At 35.1% G+C, this 23,422-nt stretch overlaps 2 protein-coding genes and 1 pseudogene across 2 annotated transcripts; all 3 read left to right on the top strand.

The window, feature by feature from the left end:
• The first annotated feature begins 108 nt into the window (after positions 1 to 108).
• Positions 109 to 11,438, top strand: LOC111299307 (S-adenosylmethionine carrier 1, chloroplastic/mitochondrial-like). The gene is made up of 12 exons (XM_022894422.2): positions 109 to 271; positions 515 to 622; positions 1,898 to 1,980; positions 7,862 to 7,938; positions 8,254 to 8,344; positions 8,915 to 8,968; positions 9,049 to 9,144; positions 9,466 to 9,555; positions 10,016 to 10,067; positions 10,582 to 10,643; positions 10,730 to 10,810; positions 11,170 to 11,438. The coding sequence occupies exons 1-12, from the start codon at positions 217 to 219 to the stop codon at positions 11,299 to 11,301; spliced, it is 981 nt and encodes a 326-aa protein (XP_022750157.2). The 5' UTR covers positions 109 to 216; the 3' UTR covers positions 11,302 to 11,438.
• LOC149516765 (uncharacterized) lies at positions 3,154 to 7,275 on the top strand. The gene is made up of 4 exons (XM_089766165.1): positions 3,154 to 4,988; positions 5,311 to 5,361; positions 5,553 to 5,867; positions 7,220 to 7,275. The coding sequence occupies exons 1-4, from the start codon at positions 3,269 to 3,271 to the stop codon at positions 7,273 to 7,275; spliced, it is 2,142 nt and encodes a 713-aa protein (XP_089622291.1). The 5' UTR covers positions 3,154 to 3,268.
• An 8,140-nt stretch (positions 11,439 to 19,578) lies between the features above and the next one.
• LOC149516766 (tryptophan aminotransferase-related protein 4-like) lies at positions 19,579 to 21,736 on the top strand (annotated as a pseudogene).
• The last annotated feature ends 1,686 nt before the right edge of the window (positions 21,737 to 23,422 follow it).

A 23,422-nucleotide genomic window follows, 5' to 3' on the forward strand; every position in this document is an offset into this window, starting at 1 on the left:
AAAATTTCATTTTTACCCTCAATACAACAAATATATTACCAACAGAACAAGGGTGGTTCCGTAAATTCATTCCTTTTGAAAAACCTTAAACCCCAGTACTAGGAAACCTTGATCAGTTGCTTCCTTTCTCCCTCGTTGCCCATTCCGAAGAAGAAAGCATCCGATCCATCCTTAGCTCTCTTGTTGAAAGTTGTAGAATTGTAGCAACTGAAGCTGATGGATCCTCAAACGGTGTCGTCCAATGTGTCAACTTCTCAGAAAATCTCACCTGGTTGGTCTTGTCTTTCCTTTTACCTATCTTCCAGTTTTAAATTGTTCGGTTTCTTTTTCTTTTTCCCTTTTGATCCTAATTGATCATTGGTAAATTTGAATCCTTTTAGAGTACCAAATCATGGAGTTTTTTTTTTCTGTTTTTTAAATTGTTTCATTTTTCAGTATTTGTTTGGTTATTTATATTCAATTTGAAGCTAATTGTTATTTTGCTTGTTTTGAAACAAATGCTGTTGTTTTACAGATGGATTGAGATATAAGAAATGTGGTACTCAGAAGGAAGGAAAGAGGTTGTTGGGTTCAGTTCGTGTAGGAGATGAAAACCCGTTTGATTTTTTTCGTGTTTTTTATGGTAATCTCAATCTATAATTACATTTGTACTCTTCGATCTGTTGTTCTACTCATTTTTAATGCTTGAGATTCATCAATGGTGATTACTTACTGTTTGATCGAGCGACTTAGAACGAGTGATAATTAGTGATCTTTCAGACTTGGGTTATAACTTATAATTAGGAATGTAAAGAAAAGCTGTTGAAGAGGTTTGAAAGTTGAAACATGAAATGAATTCAAATGTAATTTTGTTTTAAGCTAATTTGAGCTGGGGAATGTTTTTTATTATTGAAATGCTTGTTATAAAACTTTCTTCCCACTGACAGAAGAAGTTAGATAAAGTGATTAAACTCACTTGCATTTAGTGCAGATATACCTCAAAAAAGAGTTATGGGATTGAAATTCAAGTGCAATAGAATTTTGATCAGGAAACTTTCTGATCTTAGAGGGATGGTTGGATATACCCTTAATGGAACAGAAAAAAAACATGGTTCCATTTCATCTATGGACCGCTATATTTGCAGGATTACAGTAATGAATAAAAACATTTCTAAGAACCTTAAACATTATCCTAGGTCGTTGCAACTCCAATGGTTTAAAGTTTGGATTTGAGGTTTTTGTCAGGTTATATTTATACTAAGGAAATGGAAATGACCACATTTAATACAACACTGCATATTGAAATTAGTTAGCTGCTTATAATGCTTTTGGGAAGTCTACATGAAAGAAGTAATCAAACAAAAGTTATTTGTCATGCTAATAATTTAGAGTTGTTTGCTCATTTTAGCTTAAAGTTATCTCTTGGGAACTCTAATGTAAAAGAAGTAACCAAACAAAAAAATTTTCCCATTCTTTGTTTTGCTAATAAGTTAAAGTAGTTTGCTTATTTTACATGATAATTCAGCTTCTTGGTAGCTAGTTGCTTCTAAGGTGGTTGACCTGCTTCCATAAGAATATATGTTTTTTTGAGAAATCATTTACAAATCATTTTTTTGTTTGGGTTTCAATGTAAAACTAGAGCTTGTATTTTTTCCACTTGCAATATTTTTCTTCAAATTTTTGTCACTATCTTGTTTTCTATTTTTGAGAATTCACTGCTTGCTTGTTATACATATTGAGCAAGTATTCTGAATTCCTTCTATGGTATTGAATCTGGTCCCTACATTTCCAGTTTTTCCCTAAGATCCTGAACAGGTGTGAGAAATGTCCTTATTAGGTTTCTGATAAATATCTCTTTTATTAAACTTTAGCATGGTCGGAAGCAGATCTTTCTAAAGATTTGTTATGCATTGTGCAGAGAGTGTAATAGCTGGAGCTACTGCTGGTGTTGTTGTGGAAGCAACTCTATACCCAATTGATACAATAAAAACCCGACTGCAGGTGAGTTGACTTGATGGTTCTGTTTTTAATAATTGCCGTATGCTGAGATAAATCCTCTTTCATATTTTCAAACTAGCTACAACTTTTGAAAAAAGAAATTGCATCTTAACGCCTTTTTTTTTTTTTTTTTTAGGTTGGTTCTAATGGAAAACACAATATCTTATTTTCATAAGTTTAGATCTGTCACATTAATGTATGTTGATTATGAAATTACAGGGATGGTAGTCCTGAGACTATTTCTACCACATGTGCCTGATTTATCCTATAAACTATTCTATAACACCTTAATCTATCCTAAAAGTCTTATAGCACTATTGCTTTGCGGTTAAATACATTTCTTACTTAAGAATTTAGAATGATGAAGATTGAAGCACCATTTCATTCACATTTAATGTTTAGTTCATAAAGATCTTTTGTTTGACTACCTATTCCTCTTAATCAAGCTTTTACCTTACTGTAATTGTTTTTCCTCTGGAAAGAAATTATATAGAAAATAAATTAAGGGCAGAAGACACAAAAGATGTTCTTATTTAAGGACTTTTCTCCCACAATTCTTTCGCCTTAATTTCCTATCAGCCTCCCTCCAATGTAGTCTTTAACTTTTGGCATAATTATTTGTGGGAAAACATTTAGTTACAAGTGGTTGTATTTTGTAATCTGTAATTTGCTGATTGTAATCTGTATATATCTGTATCCCTAAAATTGAGAATTTGTATCTCTAGAATTAAGGACAGAATATCAGGATAGACAATTCCTTGATTATAGGGATTAGATTTAGGAATATTTAGTTTCCTAGTTTACTCTCTAGCTAGTTGTATTTAAATCTATGGTGTTTGTATGATTCAATACACAAGTTTTTCAATATACTCTCATTTTTCCACATGGTATCAGAGCTTTAGACTCTTCTTGGGAAGAAAATTTCTCAGCCTTCATTGCTGAATTTTTTTTTTTTGGCCTTCATAGCCAAATTTTGTTAAGTCTGTCATACTTTTATTTTGTTCCTTTTTGGCCTTCATTGCCTATACTTGTTTCAGTCCTGAGAAAGGTAATCATGTCAGAAATAGCAGAATCTGCCGCTACTACTCGATTTGGAGAAGTAACAACTGGTCAAACCACAACGGAATTACAGAATATCCAAGCTGCATACAGGTTGAATGGAAAGAATTACTTGAAGTGGTCTCAGTTGGTTCAAACCTTTCTAAAAGGGAAAGGAAAATTGAGCCATCTTCTTGGCACTGGTCCTGAGAAAGGAGATCCAAAATTTGAGGCTTGGGATGAAGAGGATTCTATGGTTATGTCATGGCTGTGGAATTCTATGACGCCAGATATTAGTGACACTTGTATGTTTTTGTCCACGGCCAAAGACATTTGGGAATCAATTCGTCAAACCTATTCCAAAGTTAAAGATGCTGCTCAAGTCTATGAAGTCAAGATCAAGACTGCAGCTCTCAAACAAGGGAATAAGTCAGTCACAGAGTATGCTATTCTTCTTAAAAATCTTTGGCAAGAGATGGATCACTACCGGTGCATAGAAATGAAGTGCAGTGAAGATGCAACAACTTTGAAGAAATTTATTGAAAAAGATCGAGTCTATGATTTTCTTGCTGGACTGAATGTTGAGTTTGATCAAGTCAGAGTTCAAATTCTGGGAAAACAGGATCTGCCTTCTTTAAATGAAGTGATATCCATGGTTAGAGCAGAAGAGAGCAGAAGAGGAGTGATGCTTGACAGTGTGCATGTAGAAGGATCTGCTATGGTCTCTAATGGTGGGAAGAACCAAAGCTTAGAACAATTACCAGTCAGTGAGAATGGGAAAGGTGATTCGGCTAAAACTTCAAATCGCGACAATCTTTGGTGCACCTATTGCAAGAAGCCAAGGCACACCAGAGATCGTTGCTGGAAACTACATGGAAAACCTTCAACTTCAAGCAAAGAATGGGGTTATAAAGGAGGACAGCCAAGAAATCAAGGACAAGCTCACATGACTGCAATGGAGTCAAACCAGGAGAAGTCTCAGGAACAAAGAGAGTTGGATAAAAAAGAGATTGAGAAACTGAGAAGCCTATTGGGAACTCTTGAAAAGGCTACTGGTGTATGCTCCTTGGCACACTCAGGTAAGGACTCTGGTGCAGGTAAAGTCTCTAATTCTCATGGATTAAATGTCTCAGATAAGTCCATTAAGAGTTCTTGGGTCATTGACTCAGGAGCCACAGACCACATGACACATTGTTCACAAAAGTTTAGTACATATACCCTATGTCCTGGTACTAAGAAAATTACTGTTGCAGATGGTTCACTTACTACAGTGGCAGGATTAGGAGATGTTCAAATTAATCCCTCATTCATTCTTAAAAATGTTCTTCATGTTCCTAGATTGTCTACTAATCTGATATCTATACAAAGACTTACTAGAGACATGAACTGCAATGTGACTTTTTATCCCTCTTACTGTGAATTTCAGGACCAGGGTTCGGGGAAGAGGATTGGACTTGCTAAGGAGAAGGATGGACTATACTATCTTGAGACATCCAACAACATAAGTAATATCAAGAATAGTTTACCTTTGTCATTTCTTTCTGAACAATCTTCCAATAAAGACAAAATCTGGCTTTATCATTTTCGTTTTGGACACCCTTTTTTTGGAACTTTGAAAAACATGTTTCCTTCCTTGTTCAAAGGATTAAACGTTGAAGAGTTTCATTGTGATGTTTGTGAACTTGCAAAACACAGACGTGTATCTTTTTCAATTAGCAACAAAAGAAGTTCTACTCCCTTTTACTTGATTCATAGTGACATTTGGGGTCCCTCTACAGTTCCTAATATTTCTGGGGCAAGATGGTTTGTGTCATTCATAGATGATTGTACCAGGGTTTCTTGGGTTTTTTTACTTAAATCCAAATCAGATGTGAATAGTGTGTTTTTTAGCTTCCAAAACATGATCCAAAATCAATTTGGAGTGAAAATCAAGAGATTTAGGTCTGATAATGCAAGAGACTATTTCAACCAGAGTCTATCCACCTATTTCCAAAATGAGGGGATTATCCATGAGTCATCTTGTGTTAATACTCCACAGCAAAATGGAGTGGCAGAGAGAAAAAACAGCCACTTACTAGCCACAACCCGAGCCTTCCTTTTTCAAGCAAATGTGCCCAAATCTTACTGGGGGGAAGCTGTTCTCACTGCTACACACATTATAAATAGGTTACCTTCAAGGGTTTTGGGATTTAAAACTCCTATGGAACTACTCTCACAATTCTATCCCAACCTTAATACCACAAACAACCTCACACCTAGGATATTCGGTTGTACATCATTTGTTCATGTTCACAGTCATAATAGGGGAAAGTTGGATCCGAGAGCAATTAGGTGTATTTTTGTGGGGTATTCATCAACTCAGAAAGGGTATAAGTGCTATCATCCTCCTACCAAAAAGTTTTATGTGTCTGCAGATGTCACTTTTGAAGAAAGTAAACCATTTTTTACTCAACCTTATCTTCAGGGGGAGACATCATTTATAGAAGATAAGGATAAAGACTTCTTTTTGCTTGACTTGTCATCCTCCTCCAAAACAGTTTCACCCATTAATTCTTTTGAGCCTAAACCCATTTCTTCAGAGTCCAAGTCAAACACTGATTCTAAATTTGAACCCATTCCAAACACAGAAGTTGTGACTAAAGATAATACTATTCTTGATTCTGTGAAAGAATTACAGGTGTACTCAAGAAAGAAAGTTCCAGCTCCTGAACCGATGCAAATCCAAGAACCTGATCCTAACTCTGGAAATGAGGTAATTACAGTCTCTGATTCTATTTCTCAAAATGAGCATGAGTCTCTTAAAATTAGTGATTATGATCTACCTATTGCCACTAGGAAAGGAACTAGAGAATGTACTAAACATCCATTATACCCAATCTCTAATTTTGTGTCATTTGAAAAGTTTTCACCATCTCATAAAAATTTTCTTGTGAGCCTAGACACTATTTCTATTCCAACTACATTATCTGAGGCATTATCCAATGAGAAATGGAGGCAGGCGATGAAAACAGAAATGGAGGCCTTAGAGAAAAATAAGACATGGGAACTGGTAGAGTTGCCTGCAGGAAAACATCCAGTTGGGTGTAAATGGGTTTTCACTGTAAAGTATAAGGCAGATGGTACTATCGAAAGATACAAGGCCAGGCTGGTGGCTAAGGGCTACACTCAAACTTATGGAGTGGATTATCAAGAAACTTTTGCTCCAGTTGCCAAGATGAATACAGTTAGAATTTTATTATCCTTGGCGGCAAATTACAATTGGCAGCTTCAACAATTTGATGTAAAGAATGCTTTTTTACATGGTGATTTGGAAGAAGAAATATATATGAAAGTTCCACCAGGATTTGGGGGTCATCTAGAAGTACAAAAAGTATGCAAGCTGAAAAAGGCTTTATATGGCCTTAAACAGTCTCCTAGGGCCTGGTTCGGGAGATTTGCCAAAGTGATGCTAGGAATGAAATATAAACAGAGTCAAGGGGATCACACACTGTTTATCAAGCACTCAGATTCAGGAAAGGTCACAATTCTATTAGTATATGTTGATGATATAATTGTAACTGGAGATGATGAAAAAGAAAGAGAGTCTCTAAAACAGTGTTTGGCCAGAGAATTCGAGATAAAAGAGCTAGGGAGATTGAAGTACTTCCTAGGAATTGAAGTAGCCCACTCACGTCATGGTATTTTTATCTCACAACAGAAATATGTGATGGATCTGTTGAAGGAAACTGGGAAGCTCGCATGTAAACCTGCAAGTACCCCTATAGATCCTAATCATAAGCTTGGAGAAGCTAATGAAGATACTGCTGTAGATAGGGAGATGTACCAGAGATTAGTTGGAAGACTTATTTATCTCTCACATACTAGACCTGACATAGCATATGCTGTGAGTGTGATAAGTCAATTTATGCATAGCCCTAAAGAAGTACACCTACAGGCTGTCTACCGTGTACTACACTATTTGAAGGCTAATCCTGGGAGAGGTATCTTGTTTAAAAGAAATTCAGGGTTGGTACTAGAGGCATATACAGATGCTGATTATGCAGGTTCAGTAACTGACAGAAGATCTACCTCAGGCTACTGCACTTTTCTAGGTGGTAATCTTGTAACTTGGAGGAGTAAAAAACAGAATGTGGTGGCAAGATCAAGTGCTGAAGCAGAGTTTAGGGCAATGGCTCAAGGAATTTGTGAATTACTATGGTTAAAGATTATTCTAGAAGACTTAAAGATCAAATGGGATGGACCAATGAGACTTTACTGTGATAATAAATCTGCAATAAGCATTGCACACAATCCTGTGCAACATGACAGAACAAAACACATTGAAGTAGACCGGCACTTCATAAAAGAAAAGCTAGACAGTGGATTGATTTGCACCCCATATGTATCAACCAAGGGTCAACTTGCAGATGTGTTGACTAAAGGCCTCAACAGTGCGACATTTCAGGAAATTATTTCCAAGCTGGGAATGGAAAACACCTATTCACCAGCTTGAGGGGGAGTGTGGGAAAACATTTAGTTACAAGTGGTTGTATTTTGTAATCTGTAATTTGCTGATTGTAATCTGTATATATCTGTATCCCTAAAATTGAGAATTTGTATCTCTAGAATTAAGGACAGAATATCAGGATAGACAATTCCTTGATTATAGGGATTAGATTTAGGAATATTTAGTTTCCTAGTTTACTCTCTAGCTAGTTGTATTTAAATCATGGTGTTTGTATGATTCAATACACAAGTTTTTCAATATACTCTCATTTTTCCACATTATTTAATGTTTTACTTACAAGATCTGTTTCTTCTTTGAATCTCTATGATTAGTGCTCATAATCCACTGTTCTCATTTTAGGCAGCCCGTGGTGGAGGGAAAATTATTTTAAAGGGTCTTTATTCTGGATTGGGTGGAAACCTTGCTGGGGTTTTGCCGTGAGTATGCAATTGAAAATTTTTATAATCCATCTTATTTCATCCATGAAAACAAAGGTTTATATTCTTTCACATATGGTATGTTCTTTCTATTAAAGTGTAGTTCCGAGAATTTTCTTGTGAAACTAACTAAAATTTGTGCCAGGTAACTTCATCTGAACAAACCCTTATATTACAATTCCAGAAGTCTATTTTTTCCTAATTGATTCACCTCTTTTGCACCCTCAATTTGCAATTCTTATTAGCTCTCAATTGTTCTCAAGAATTTCTTTTTGGTTGATTGGCATTTGGGCTGATGGACCTTTTTATCCACAGGGCTTCAGCTATATTTCTTGGTGTTTATGAACCTGCAAAGCAGAAATTGTTAAAGGCATTCCCTGAAAACCTGAGTGCTTTTGCTCATTTGGTAAGTTTTCTTATTAACAAGTAGCAAATTGGTGGATGGGTTCCAATAAAATTTGCTTCAATGACTTTGCAGTTCTAAATTGTTTATGGTTCCTCTCAGCTATATTTCTTTTGGCTTTTAGATTTTTGAAGATAAAAATAATTTATAGAGCTCTTCTTCATTTTCAAAATTTTCCCTTCTAAATCCTTTTAATTGTCATGCCGTGAATAAACTCACTAGATAGGTATACACCTGAATGGGGTTCATTATTCTTTCTCATACACAAATTGAGAGTTGGAAATATCAGAACAGAAAGAGATTCAGAGATTGGGCATCATGGGCTCAATTTGTTAGTCCAATATCTGAACCTGCTGATAAAATATGTAGTAGACTTTTACCTAACCTTCATGAATTGGTCTGCCTAGTACCAACATATTCTGTCTAGTTGCTTGTTAACGGTGGTATGGAATGTGATAACTCTATAATACCCAATATCAGACCCTTTTTATTAAAGATAGAGAGTATTATCATGTTTTGATCTACTGATGGTGGCTTTCTTTCTATATAAATTGGTTTTAAGAGTTTATTCAGACTGCAGGTGCTCTAGGAGGTGCTGCTTCTTCCCTTGTTCGAGTGCCAACAGAGGTAATTAGGTTCACTTATTTCTCATCATTCACTTCTCTCTCTCCTCTATCACTTGCTTGTGCTCATTGGACATTTTACAGGTTGTTAAGCAAAGGATGCAAACTGGGCAATTTTCTTCTGCCACTGCTGCTGTACGCCATATTGTTGCTAAAGAGGGTTTTAAAGGTCTATATGCGGTATGGAAACTTATTTCTCATTTGACTCTTCATTCTTGAGATTCAACCCAAAATGTCAGTCTTATAGTTTCTGCTGTGCAATCTTGTCTTAGTAGAAAAGAGAAGGCTGTGATGTTGCATTTCGATTATGAACAGTATTTTGAAAGAGTTGTCTGATATTGTATTTTGGATCATTACAATCATCAGTTTCCGAAATTGTATGTGTTTTTTATGCATGTGATTGTTGCTTGGTGGCAGCTAGTGGTTATTGTGTATATGAATGCAATTTTCTGTGGGATTATCTTGGTGGATATGTCCTAACCTCTCTTTCTGAAATTGTAGGGGTATGGATCCTTCTTATTGAGAGATTTGCCCTTTGATGCCATCCAGTTTTGCATCTACGAACAACTCCGGATAGGATATAAACGTGGAGTAAGCACCATGTTTCTTACTCTTTGACATTCATATAGAAAGTGCTTGCTTCTAAATCTCAATCAGTCAATACAATAGATTAAAATGTTTGCAACTGCATCCCAAATTAATTGATTTTCCATTATTGTGTAACCGAGGACAAAGCCTCTCCATACAGCAAGGGTAAGGGCGCTCAGTTTTGATCCTATCCAGAGATTGTCCTCAAGAACTGTGCGATCTCTTTATTTTATAACAGAGGAAACCTCATTGAGTTAGAAGACACTGAAATATTACTCTTAGAACTTCAGCAACTTCATTTTACTCATTTATATACTGTTTTCAATCATTATGTTGCTGATCAACATTGTCTAGTTTATATCATATAAAGAGAACCCAAATAAGCATCCTCACTTTGCCATTTTTCATTTGTGGTAAACCAGGAAACTATTGTGAAATAAATTCTATTTGCCTTTTTATACAGGCACAAAGAGACCTGAATGATCCTGAGAATGCCATACTTGGTGCTTTTGCTGGTAAATGAGTCTTGTTAGAAGTTTCAGATTTCTATTATTTATATCTTAAATTTGGTCTTACATTTATAGTTAGTAATAGACTATTAGCCTATTACTATTGCCAGCTAGGTGTATATTTGATCATAATTCCTGAAAACCTACTGTTATTATTTTCTTATCACAAGAATTATGATGCAAAAGGGATAGAAATCCTCAAAGAGTTCCAATCAGATAATGGTGCAAGACAGAGTATTTTACCTATAGGAGTTTGGACAAGTTCTTAATCCTTTTGCCCTGTTTAAGATTTCATTCTTGTCTGGAGAAAAAAATGGTGCTTTGCATATCAATGGAGAACCCATTTTGTAGTACTTCTGTTCCTTATAAGAGTCATGGGAGTCATAAATACTTTCATAATGTTTCCTATATGCCCATCATAACTGATAACTTCCATGTACATCTTGTACTGTACATATGTACAATGGTTTGCAGTCTGCTTCCATGATAAATCTCCTAAGTCTAACATATTCATCTTCAGGGGCTATAACTGGAGCTGTAACAACTCCTCTTGATGTGATAAAAACTCGATTAATGGTCCAGGTCAATGTCCTTCTTATTTGGTGAAAGGCATTAATTTTCTTTTTTCTTCTCCTTCAAATCTCTAACTTTCTTTATATTCTTTGCAGGGGTCAGCAAAGCAGTACAAAGGGATTTTTGACTGTGTAAGGACTATAATGAAAGAAGAAGGAAGTCATGCTCTTTTGAAGGTTTGAACATTTATTATCCCTGTGTTTGTTGAACATTATTTTAATTGTTTATCTTTCCTTATACTTTTATCTCTTCCTGCTATGATCAAAGAATATTTTGGCCCTTTTCTTAACCTGGCAAAAGATCATGACATTTTAGCAGATTGTTCCAATGCGCTCCTTTTGTTAACAAAACCGAGAAAGATGTGGTCAAAATTTTCCCTAATCCTTGCTAGCTTGAAACTGTCAGATAAAAGGTCGTGGAAATATAATTGTCATGGCAATGGAACTTGTGAATGTAGATAGATTTCAACGTCTAATTGAAGATTGCAGCAGATTCACCTTTTTTATTTTTATTTTTTTTCCCATTGTTTGTTCAGGGCATTGGACCAAGGGTATTGTGGATAGGTCTTGGTGGCTCAATTTTCTTCGGTGTTCTTGAAAAGACAAAGCAATTGCTTGCGGAACGGCACCCAGAAAATCAGAAGTCATTTTCTCTCAAGCAAAACTAACTTTTATTGATAGACCAGATATTACTTTCCTTTGCACAGATAACTGGTATCTTGTTAAATTTCTCTAGTTTTTATCTGTTACTTCAGAGTATGTTTTAGTTAAATTTCTTGAAGCTATTCAGTGACTCTTTATTTTCTGCTTTTGTCTTGTTGAGGTATTCCCTAAGCTTGAGGGAGCTCTCTGTTGTTTTTGAATGACAAAGTGAGCCTCTTGCATTAGTCCCACATGAGATCTTTCTTTCGACAAATAATTTTCAATATGACTGTCACAAATTTTCCTATTATGTTTTGCAAGGATTGTTGAAGTGTGGGTTGATTAGTGAATACCGGATTTTTAATTAAAGAAGAATTGGAAAGTGTGAATACTTCAGGGATGGTTCAAGTAACTAACAAAAAGAGTATGTGTTTCTCTTTATGTAGTCTGAGTTCAAATTAGCTTGTTGGAAAGAAAATAATTTTTCACGAAGAAATAAATTTGCTTCAATTAGCTTAAGGAGATATGCACCGACTAAATCCAAGAATCATTTACCGCTTAATTAAAAAAAAATTAGATACCGTGGCCTGTAGGTGTTAAAGTAAACCAACACCAAGCCGAAAAGACCAGCCACCAGCCAATCCATCCCTAATCAAAACCTTGCATGTCCAAAAACACCACTTCTCAAACTCAACGTAGTAAAAATTTCAATTCCAATTACACTTAGATCGGAGCATCAGCCACTTTATATGAGGTATAAAAACTATGATAAGATATAATAAAATAATATTATGAATAAAATAAAATTAAATGATATCATCTTATTTTATGTTTAATATATACAAGAATTAAGATAAAATAATTTATTTATTGATCAAAATTATTTTTTCTTAAAATTTATACTATTTTAATTATTGATATAATTTTTAAGGGTATAATAAGATATATAAGTTCAATATCATAAATTAAAAATAATCTTTTTCACTTGAAATGATTGAATTATCTTATACTCAAAAGATAATTTATCCTCCTTATAATCTTATTCCTTTCTTTAAATATAAATCAAACATACTATAGAGTAATTATCATCCTATCCTATTCATCATCTTATGTACTAACATAACCTTACTACTTATTACTAAAAAAAAATGCTTAAGCGTTAATTTCATGTTTTACCTTATATTTTGTTACATTAACTATATATAAAAAAACTCGCGAGAGACTTATATTAATAATAATATGAATACTATGAATAAATAAAATATATTTAATTAACATTAATTACAATCATATAGATGTTGTGAATGATATATTAATATTAACATATGTTAAAATAGGTAAAAGAATATGTAAATATTTCAAAATTTTAAAATAATTCAAATTAAAATATTTATCCTACAATAACGTTCAGGTAAATATTTTTAGTATCTTAATGAAAAATGATAGAGTCTAAAAATATATTGATCCAGGCCAATAAAAAGATAAAAGATTGGTCTAAATAATTTGAATGAAACATAAAATATTTGTTCTTAAAACTTACGTTATTTACACACATGGTTTTTACTCTATTAAATGTGGACAATTTAGCACTACCCTTTTTTTTTTTTTGGGGGGGGGGGGGGGGGGGGGGAAGTATAACAATATCTAATTATTGAGCCTATATTAGTTAAAAGAAAAAAGTATTGAGCCTATATTGACAAAAGAAAAAATTATGGAGCCTACAAAATTATACGTTCAACTTTACGCAATAAATATGTAACATTATACAGTAAAAAAAAAAAAAAAAGCAGCTCCCAACTTACGGGATTAAAATGTAATGATATAGAAATTTATTAGTAAAGCGATGAAAGTTCAATTTGTTAAGTAAAAGCTAAACAATAATTTTTTTTTATACATAAAAGAGATTACAATAAAGTGATTAATAATAAATGTTAAACTCCAGTAACTTATATAATTAAATGAGGATGGTAAGTGTACCTAATTTTTTTCTGTTTTCTCTGTTAGGAAAATGGGGTCCAGTCCCATGTAAGTGGTTTTGGACCATATAAAGGCCATGGGCCTTGATCTTTTATTTTACACAGAGCCCTAGCTACTTAATAAAAAAGAGGTGGGGTTGTTTAAGGTGTGTGTCGACAATCAAGCAGAAAAAGAAGAAAAGTCAGAAAAAGCAGAGAGAGAAAAAGGAGAAGGTAGAGTTAGTTAAACGGAAGTCGATCCGTGGTCCGATTGAGTTGGAACCTTGTCAGGAGGTTTATGATTCAGAGTTATATATTCTGAACGGTGAAGATCGGGTTTGAAGCTCTCTAGGAACAAATCCAGGGTGTATTTGTTGAGTCACTTATTTGGTGAGATTTCTCCAATTGTTTCTCTAGTTGTTGATTAGCTCTAGTTTTAGCTAGAGAAGAACTTTGTATAACTATTATTTGATAGTGAAGATTTTTCTGGTGGCCCGTGGTTTTTCCCTCTACACTGGAGGGTTTTTCACGTAAATCTTGGTGTGCTTTATTTTTCCTGCGCATTTGATTATTGATTGTTGTCTATTGCTTCTGTATTGTTGTGATTATTGCTTCAGGCGCAACAAGTGGTATCAAAGCGAGAGTTATTTTGAGACATCGATACAGAAGCAACCTAGGATAGAAGTAAATTCTGTTTGAGATCATGGAGGGTGATACATGTTCCATGATAAAATTGACAGCATCAAATTATTCAATTTGGAAGCCTATGATGGAGGATCATCTATACTGCAAAGATTTGTATGAGCCAGTATTGGGTGATTCGGCTAAACCAGCAGATATGAAAGATGAAAGCTGGAAGAAGCTAGGTAGAAAGACGTTGGCTACAATCAGAAAATGGGTTGATATCAGCGTGTTCCATCATGTAGCGCAGGAATCAGATGCTCACATTGTTTGGAAAAAATTGGCAGCATTGTATGAGAGAAAAACATGTATGAATAAAGTTATGCTTGTTAAAAAGATTGCAACTTTACAGTACAGGGATGGACGATCTGTTACAGAGCACTTGAGTGATTTTCAAGATATATTTAATCGGATGACTACTATGGAACTTAAGATGGATGATGAAATGAAGGCATTATTTCTTTTGGGTTCATTGCCAGACAGCTGGAATACTCTAGTTGTGACTGTTCTTAATTCAGCTCCTGATTATAAGGTGACATTGGAGATGGTAAAGGACAGTATGCTTAATGAAGAAGCGAGGCGAAAAGATGTAGACCCTGAGAATCAAGCTCTGGTCACAGAGAACAGAGGTAGAAACATCGACAGAGGTCAGGACTTAAAAGGCCGTGGTAAGTCTAAACATAGATCCAAGTCTAGAGGTAAAGTGAAGTGTTTCCATTGTGGTAAGGTGGGTCATATAAAACGAAACTGTAGAATCTTGAAGCAAGAGCGAAAAAATGAGAAAGGCAAGAGTTCAGATGATGGCAATGTTGCAGCAGTGAATTCAGATAGTGATTCAGTTACTTTGATTTGTACACATGATGATTGTAATCATGTTAGTGATCCCGGCATTGAGTGGATAGTTGACACAGGAGCGGCATATCATTGTGTTCCTAAGAGAGAGTTGTTTACAACTTACAAAGCAGGAGACTTTGGTTGTACCAAGATGGAAAACAAGAGTGTGTCGCAGATTGTTGGGATTGGTGATATTATTGTACAAACTAGTATAGGCTGCATGTTGACTTTGAGGGATGTCAGACACATTCCAGATATGAGAATGAACTTGCTTGCTATTAATGTCCTTGATAAGGAGGGATATGAAAGCCGACAAAATAATGGACAGTGGAAGCTTCTCAAAGGATCTATGGTAGTTACAAGGGGAAAACTATGCTGCACAATGTATAAGACATGGATGCAATTGAACGATAACCAGGTAAATACCGTTGAAAATGATGCTTCAGCAAACTTGTGGCACAGGAGGCTGGCACACATGAGTGAAAAAGGGTTACAGGTTTTAGCAAGGCACTCTCTCATTCCCTTGACCAAAGGTATGTCTCTCGATTCATGTGATTATTGTTTGTTTGGTAAGCATCATAGAGTTTTTTTTCGTAAAAGTTCTCAGAGAAAAGAAAATAGATTGGAATTAATTTATTCTGACGTATGTGGTCCCATTGAGGTTGAGTCATTAGGTGGTAGCAGATATTTTGTTACTTTTATTGATGATGCTTCACGTAAAACTTGAGTGTATATGTTGAAATACAAAAGTCAGGTACTGCAGTATTTTTAAAAATTTCATGCCATGGTTAAAAGGATGACAGGGTTACCCTTGAAGTGTATTCGAACTGATAATGGTGGGGAATACACATCTAAAGGCTTTGAAGAATATTGCTCAAAGCATGGGATCAGGCATGAGAGGACAGAACCTGAAACACCGCAGCATAATGGTATAGCTGAAAGAATGAATCGCACCATTGTGGAAAAAGTCAGATGTATGTTGAGAATGGTAAAATTACCAAAGCCATTCTGGGGTGAAGCAGTCAACACAACTTGTTATTTACTTAACAGGTCACCATCAGTTCCTTTGGGCTTTGACATTCCAGAAAGAGTGTGGACAGGAAAAGATGCTTGATACTCTCACTTGAAAATTTTTGGGTGTAAAGCATTCATGCATGTGCCGAAAGAGCAGAGATCAAAGCTTGACAGTAAAGCTACACAGTGTGTGTTTGTAGGATATGGTGATGAGAAATTTGGCTACAGGGTATGGGATCCAGTAAAGAGAAAGACAGTCAGAAGCAGAGATGTGGTCTTTCATGAAAAAGAAACCATAACAGACCTTGAGAAAAATGAGAAGACTACACGAGTTACTGTTGAGTGTGATGTTTCAACACCGACAGGGATTTCACAGGAAAGAGCCACAGATGGTGAAAATGAGCCAGAAACAGAACTTGGGGATATGGATGAGCCAGCTACAGTTGGTGATGAGCCAGATGCTATTAGTTTTGAGCAGGGGGAGCAATCTTCTCTACCTGAGAGTGTTGAGCAGGGGGAGCTACCTTCGGCGTTAAGTGATGTAGAGTCTCAGCCTAGGAGATCTACTAGAGAGCGCAGGCCATCTACCAGGTATCCAAGTTCAGATTTTATTTTAGTTACCAGTGAAGGGGAGCAAAAAAGCTTTCAAGATGTGCAGGCTACTCCGGATAGAGAGCACTGGTTAAAAGCAATGAAAGAAAAGATGGAGTCATTGCGAAAGAATGGTACTTATGATCTTGTTAAACTTCCAACAGGGAAGAGGCCATTAAAGAATAAATGGGTGTTCAAGTTGAAAAAGGATGGTGACAAACTAGTGAGGTACAAAGCTCGATTGGTAGTAAAAGGTTTTTCTCAGAAACCAGGCATCGATTTTGATGAGATTTTTGCTCTAGTTGTAAAAACGAGTTCTATTCTAGTGGTACTTGGATTGGCAGCTAGTTTGAATCTTGAGCTTGAGCAACTTGATGTTAAAACTGCATTTTTGCATGGTGATTTGCAGGAGGACATTTATATGAATTAGCCTGAGGGTTTTGAAGTGAAAGGGAAAGAGCACTTAGTTTGCAAATTAAAGAAAAGCTTGTATGGCTTGAAACAAGCTCCGCGACAGTGGTACAAAAAGTTTGATTCTTTTATGGTGAGTCATAGCTATAAAAGAACAGCAGCGGATTCTTGTGTGTATATTAAACAATTCCCTAATGGTAACTTCATTATCCTATTATTACATGTTGATGATATGTTGATTGTAGGACAAGATACTAGTATGGTTTGCAGGTTGAAAGAACAATTGTCTAAGTCCTTTGATATGAAGGATTTAGGTCCAGCAAAACAGATTCTTGGTATGGACATTATCCGAGATAGGAGAGCTGGAAAGCTGTGGTTGTCACAGGAAAAGTATGTTGAACGAGTGCTTGGTAGATTCAACATGCAACATGCTAAATCAGTTAGCAGTTCACTTGCCAACCATTTTCATCTAAGTAAGAAATCTTGTCCAGTGTCTAAGAAAGAGCAACTAGCTATGTCTAGTATTCTTTATTCTTCTGCAGTCGGTTCTTTAATGTATCTTATGGTTTGTACAAGGCCTGACATTGCTTATGCAGTTGGTGTAGTGAGCAGATTTCTTTCTAATCCAGGAAAGGTTCACTGGGAAGCAGTGAAATGGATTTTTAGATATTTGAGGGGTACCTCAAAAATGTGCTTGACTTATGGAGTTTCACAACCAATTTTAGAAGGGTTTACTGATGCTGACATGGCAGGCGATCTTGATGGTAGGAAATCTACTTCAGGGTATTTGTTCACTTTTGCAGGAGGAGCTGTATCTTGGCAGTCTAAGTTGCAGAAGTGTGTTGCTTTGTCAACTACAGAAGCTGAGTATATTGCAGCAACTGAAGCATGTAAAGAAATGCTTTGGATGAAACGTTTTCTTTTTGAATTGGGGTTGAATCAAAAAGAATATGTGGTATTTTGTAATAGTCAGAGTGCTTTAGATTTGAGTAAGAATACCATGTACCATGCTAGAACAAAGCACATTGATGTTAGATATCATTGGTTACGTTCAGTGATTGAAGAACAGCAGATGCTATTGAAGAAAGTCCATACTGATAAAAATGTGGCAGATATGTTGACTAAGATACTTCTCAGGGAAAAGCTTGAGCTTTGCAGTAACTTGGCCGGAATGAGTTCCCTGGCCAAGGTAAGTTCCAAATGAAATTGCTATGGTGATGAATCTCCTTCTAATGGGACTGGAGGGGAAGATTGTTAGGAAAATGGGGTCCAGTCCCATGTAAGTGGTTTTGGACCAAGTAAAGGCCATGGGCCTTGATCTTTTATTTTACACAGAGCCCTAGCTACTTAATAAAAAAGAGGTGGGGTTGTTTAAGGTGTGTGTCGACAACCAAGCAGAAAAAGAAGAAAAGCCAGGAAAAGCAGAGAGAGAAAAAGGAGAAGGGAGAGTTGGTTAAATGGAAGTCGATCCGTGGTCCGATTGAGTTGGAACCTTGTCAGGAGGTTTATGATTCAGAGTTATACATTCTGAACGGTGAAGATCGGGTTTGAAGCTCTCTAGGAACAAATCCAGGGTGTATTTGTTGAGTCACTTATTTGGTGAGATTTCTCCAATTGTTTCTCTAGTTGTTGATTAGCTCTAGTTTTAGCTAGAGAAGAACTTTGTATAACTATTATTTGATAGTGAAGATTTTTCTGGTGGCCCGCGGTTTTTCCCTCTACACTGGAGGGTTTTTCACGTAAATCTTGGTGTGCTTTATTTTTCCTACGCATTTGATTATTGATTGTTGTCTATTGCTTCTGTATTGTTGTGATTATTGCTTCAGACGCAACATTCTCACCCGGAAGAATATATATATATATATATATATATAAAGGTTTAAGTTAGGAAGAACAAAGTATTGAAATGTGGTTAGGCATCGGGGGCATTACAAAATAAATTTACAAGAGGGCCATGCAAAAATAGAGGATTCTTCCCCCTAACTTCTCTTTTGTGATTAAACTAATTATATTAACCCTCAAACCAACTTTCCTAGAAGATTTCGGAGTCAACTATGTTTAATTTCTCATTTGTTTAAAAGCATATATACCTCGTACTACTATAGCTAAAAAGTTTCATATTATTTTTTGAGAAATTATCAAATACATTGATGATAGTAAATTTTTTTAATTTTACAAGTAGGATTAAAATTATGACATGTCCCTTATATGTTTAAAAAAATTAATTAAAAGAAAAAAGTGAGATAAGTGTTTTCATTTTAACTTCATTTGTGGAGTTAAAAAATTTTATTATTAGTGTACTAAATAATTCTTCTTATTTTTTTAATTTGGTATCCTTAAGTTTCGTTTGAGTTTAATTTTTTAAAAATATTTTAAATATGCATATTTTTATATTGACCCTGTTGTATTTAAGGTTTTATTTTTACAAAAACCGGATCCAAATTTACAAGGAGATCGAATCCCTTATTAACTACTAGACAAACCTCTTGTAGGTAGAAAGTTTCATGTTATTATCTACCATGCACATTTATATATTTTTACTTGGAGTCATTGATTTGTTTATATATATATATATATATATTGTTTTTTACTTCTTTCGTCTTTATATAAACAATTAAACCGCGTTTGAAAGTCCAAAAGGTCTTGTAAAATTTAATAATCAAAGTTTGTTTTTCATTTTAAACGTGATCCTAATTAATCAGTAGCAGAAGCAGCATTGCTAGTTTGCTACCACCATATAAAGCAGCTATACATCTTTCTGCCTTTGACACGTAGGGTTAAGCTTAGGAGTGACTACAAAGAAAAAAGAGGGAAAACATGGGTAAGATTACAAGCTTCAAGCGTACAATTTTTCTAAGTTGTTCCATGATACTTAATCTGATATTTGTTAGCCTGTACTTCCATGGCCAATCGGAGCAAAGTTGGACTAAAAATGCTGCTGCAGAAGCTGAAGCTGTGGCATCCATCTCATGTTCAGGACATGGAAGAGCTTTCTTGGATGGATCAATTATGGCTGGAAAACCTGTTTGTGAGTGTAATGCCTGCTATGGAGGCCCTGACTGCTCTGAATTCTTCGCGGCATGTATCGCCGACGCTGATAGGTAATTTGGCTACTCTTTCTATTGCAGAGAATGTGAACTTAGAGTTATCAGTATTTGAGAATCTTGCACCAAAAAAGCGATTGAGGTTTGACTCATTTGTTTTGCAGTGGAGATCCTATGTTTTTGGAGCCCTTTTGGCGAAAGCATGCAGCCAGTACCACCATTGTACTTCCTAGATGGCATCGGATGAGCTACGAATTTAACGATGGTTATCTCATTTCAAAAAAGGTGGAGACCCAAATTCGGAAACTTTACGCAGTCGTTGGAAATGCAGTCACTGACGGAAGATTCATTATTTTTGGTGCCGGTGCTACCCAGCTTCTTCATGCAGCAGTGCATTCCTTCTCCACTAATGATCCATCTTCACCTTCAAGAGTCGTAGCCTCAACCCCATACTATCCTGTAGGTTTGAGGCCCCAATTAATACTTCAAGATTTCATAGCTTTTGCTGATGCGTTTTAAATTGTAATCCTCAGGTGATTCAATTGGCAATTATAACAGGTTTACAGGGAACAAACTGAGTTTTTCAATTCTGAGGATTATATGTTCGGAGGAGATACTTCGTTGTACAAGAACAAAAGAGATTCTCAAGGGGATTTTATCGAGCTTGTGACTTCTCCAAACAATCCTGATGGCAAATTGAATAAGGCAGTTCTTCAAGGCCCATCTGTCAAGACAATCCTTGATCTTGCTTACCATTGGCCACATTATACACCAATCCCAGCTCCAGCAGATGAAGATCTCATGATTTTCTCTCTCTCCACGCTTACCGGACATGGCGGAAGCAGATCCGGGTAAGAATTTTTTTTCTATCCTTCTGATGATTATAAACATTAGAAATTCTCAATTATAAGTTACCTTTCTTTTCTTTTTTTTTTTGCAGATGGACAATAATAAAAGATGAGGCTGTGTATCAAAGGATGTTAACATATATGAGTCTAAGCACCTATGGTGTTCCTCGAGAGACTCAGCTAAAAGTTCTGAAGCTGCTAAAAGTAGCCGCTGAAAAGGAAGTAAAGGAAATGTTCCACTTCGGATACAAAACAATGAGGAACTGTCGGAGAAAGTTGAGCAAAACTATGTCCATTTCCAAACGATTTTCAATCCAGGAACTAGAGCCTCAGCGCTGTTCTTTCTCCCAAAAGGTCAGAACACCTTCTCCAGGTAATCATTAACTCTTTTACCATCACATATGACCAAAGAAAACATCACAAAAAATTGAAAAACAAATTTTTCCTCTACACATTTTATCTAAAATTAATAAATCTTCGATAATTTTTATTTATATTATAAATGTGAACTCTGAAAAAAATTCTAAATCCGCTACTATAAGCACGAGAACTTGTAATCTCAACAACTAGCTTGTTTTCAATGGCAGCTTTTGAATGGCTGAAGTGTGACAGAGAAAAGGATAAAGACTGCAACGCCGTGCTAGCTCAACTCTGTCAATGTAACCGGACGTGATGGTAGCTTGTTCGGCGCTGAAAGCAGATATGTACGGCTTAGCCTGGTGAAGAGTGAAGAGGACTTCGTTTTGCTGCTGAAAAGGATGCAAATGTTGGTATCTCTAGAAAATGATACAAGTAGCAAAATCATTCAACAAAATGCAGGTGTGACAAGTCTGCCTTTGCCGCGGGTGAATGATAGCTATAACTGGGATCTTGTTACTCGGGAATACCACCTTGAAGAACTGGCAACTCATCTTCTTGATGGGGCTATACATTTAGCAGTTAAACCAGGGAATTTTTATTATGTTGCTGTAATTTGTAAAGAGGTGGAGGATATTCGAGATCATGAGTCTCCAGTTTAAATATAGGTATATATCATTCATTATTGGTAGATTCTTTAATGGCAGGAACCAGGTAACATTTGTTGTTGTTGTTGTTTTTTTTTGTTTTTTTTAACTACAATGGAGTAGAAAGAAATTGTGATTTGAATTCCAATATTATATCATCTTTTAAGGTAGCTATGTGAACTAACGAGTTCACCAAGAAACATTTGTTGATATCACTAAAGGACATTAATACTTAAATTAACATATTTTTTTTTACGGATTTTTCTTACTCTGGATTATATTGAATCAATTTCCTTTTGGGTGCAATGCAATGAAAAAGGAAAAAAACTAAAGTTTAAAAAACCTCAGCAGTGAACAGTAAATACATACATCTTAAACAAATAGAGAATCTATGTTTGATAGCAATCACGACTAAGCCTGTATCGAAGAAACCCTCTATTGTAAACATATTCATGAACGTGTTCAAAATCTTTCAATTGATAATACTGATTTTATTGAAATTAAAATTTGTTATTTGGCTTTCAATTCGCTGTAGTGGACAATTAAAATGGGAATATTACTCTACATATTGTGTGACTTTTTTAAATTTCGTAAGTTATGAGTATTATGATGTTCATTTAATAATTAATTACTAATTAATTAATTTTTGTAAATATATCTTAATGAATTAATGGATACAGGTAAACTTTCTTGCTCTGTTTATGAAGTTTAAAACTTCAACTGCATATAGGAGAATTTTAATTTCAATTGTCATATTAAAAGGAATCAATTCAAAATTAATTAAGAAAAAAAAAAGAGAAACTCTTTGGTAAGAACTAAGAAGATATTGGGTGGAGATTAATTTCTGGATAAACAAATTTGATCTTTGTTTGAGAGTAAATTGCACAAGACATTGAAAAAGTACTTTTGTGCAATATTTTATTTTCATATTGCACATTTTATTTTTTTAATAGTTTTACTTATTGATATTCAAACTCTCTCTTTTGTTACGGTGTTTTGAAATGTATTTGTAGATTAATCCATGGGATATGCATATTTTAATCCAACCTAAGGAGAGATAAATGCATATTCATGTTGAAAATGAGTTGTAGTGCTAAATATATTTAAGTTTTTTGAGTAATTAATCGTTCAAATCTACAATCTTTTACATTTGAAAACATTAGAGGAACAATCAATTTCTTGCGACCTTTGCCTTGAATCAACCAAAACACAGCACGGGTTCAAGTTAGTCAATAAGTTGGACTGAAGAAACCTGGCTATTCACTGTTGTTACAGCCTGCATTCAAGTTAATTACTTAGTTCAGGCAATCAAGTAATTAGCAAATGAGATTTAAATAAAAAAAAAAACGTTAATTACAGTTTTGGTATTTGAATTCTGAAAAAAATATATAAATTGATATTTTAAAAAATAAAATGTACAAATTGCATCATAAACTTTCAAATAATTAAAAATTTGCATCTCAACCTTTCAAGTTATATACCGTATTAATAAAAACTCTAACATTATTAAACATACAAACTTATATATGCAGTATTTAACAAATATTATCAACTTAAACGTTCAACCACGTTCTATTGTCGGGGAAGGATTTTTGGCATATGTTACATGGTAGGTGAGATGGAGCCGCCATTGGCATGGAGTTGCCAAAAGAGTTGTTATGCTTTTTCCGTTTCACTGCTAGCTTCACGTTTGTTTTCCCTTTCCTCTTCTGCTTTCAGGTACTGCTGCCCTCTTTTTTCTTTTTTTTTTTTTTTCTTTTTTTTT

This window comes from Durio zibethinus, chromosome 9 (genome assembly GCF_047325235.1).
Source record: "Durio zibethinus cultivar Kanyao isolate XHJ-2024 chromosome 9, ASM4732523v1, whole genome shotgun sequence".
Lineage (NCBI taxonomy): Eukaryota > Viridiplantae > Streptophyta > Magnoliopsida > Malvales > Malvaceae > Durio > Durio zibethinus.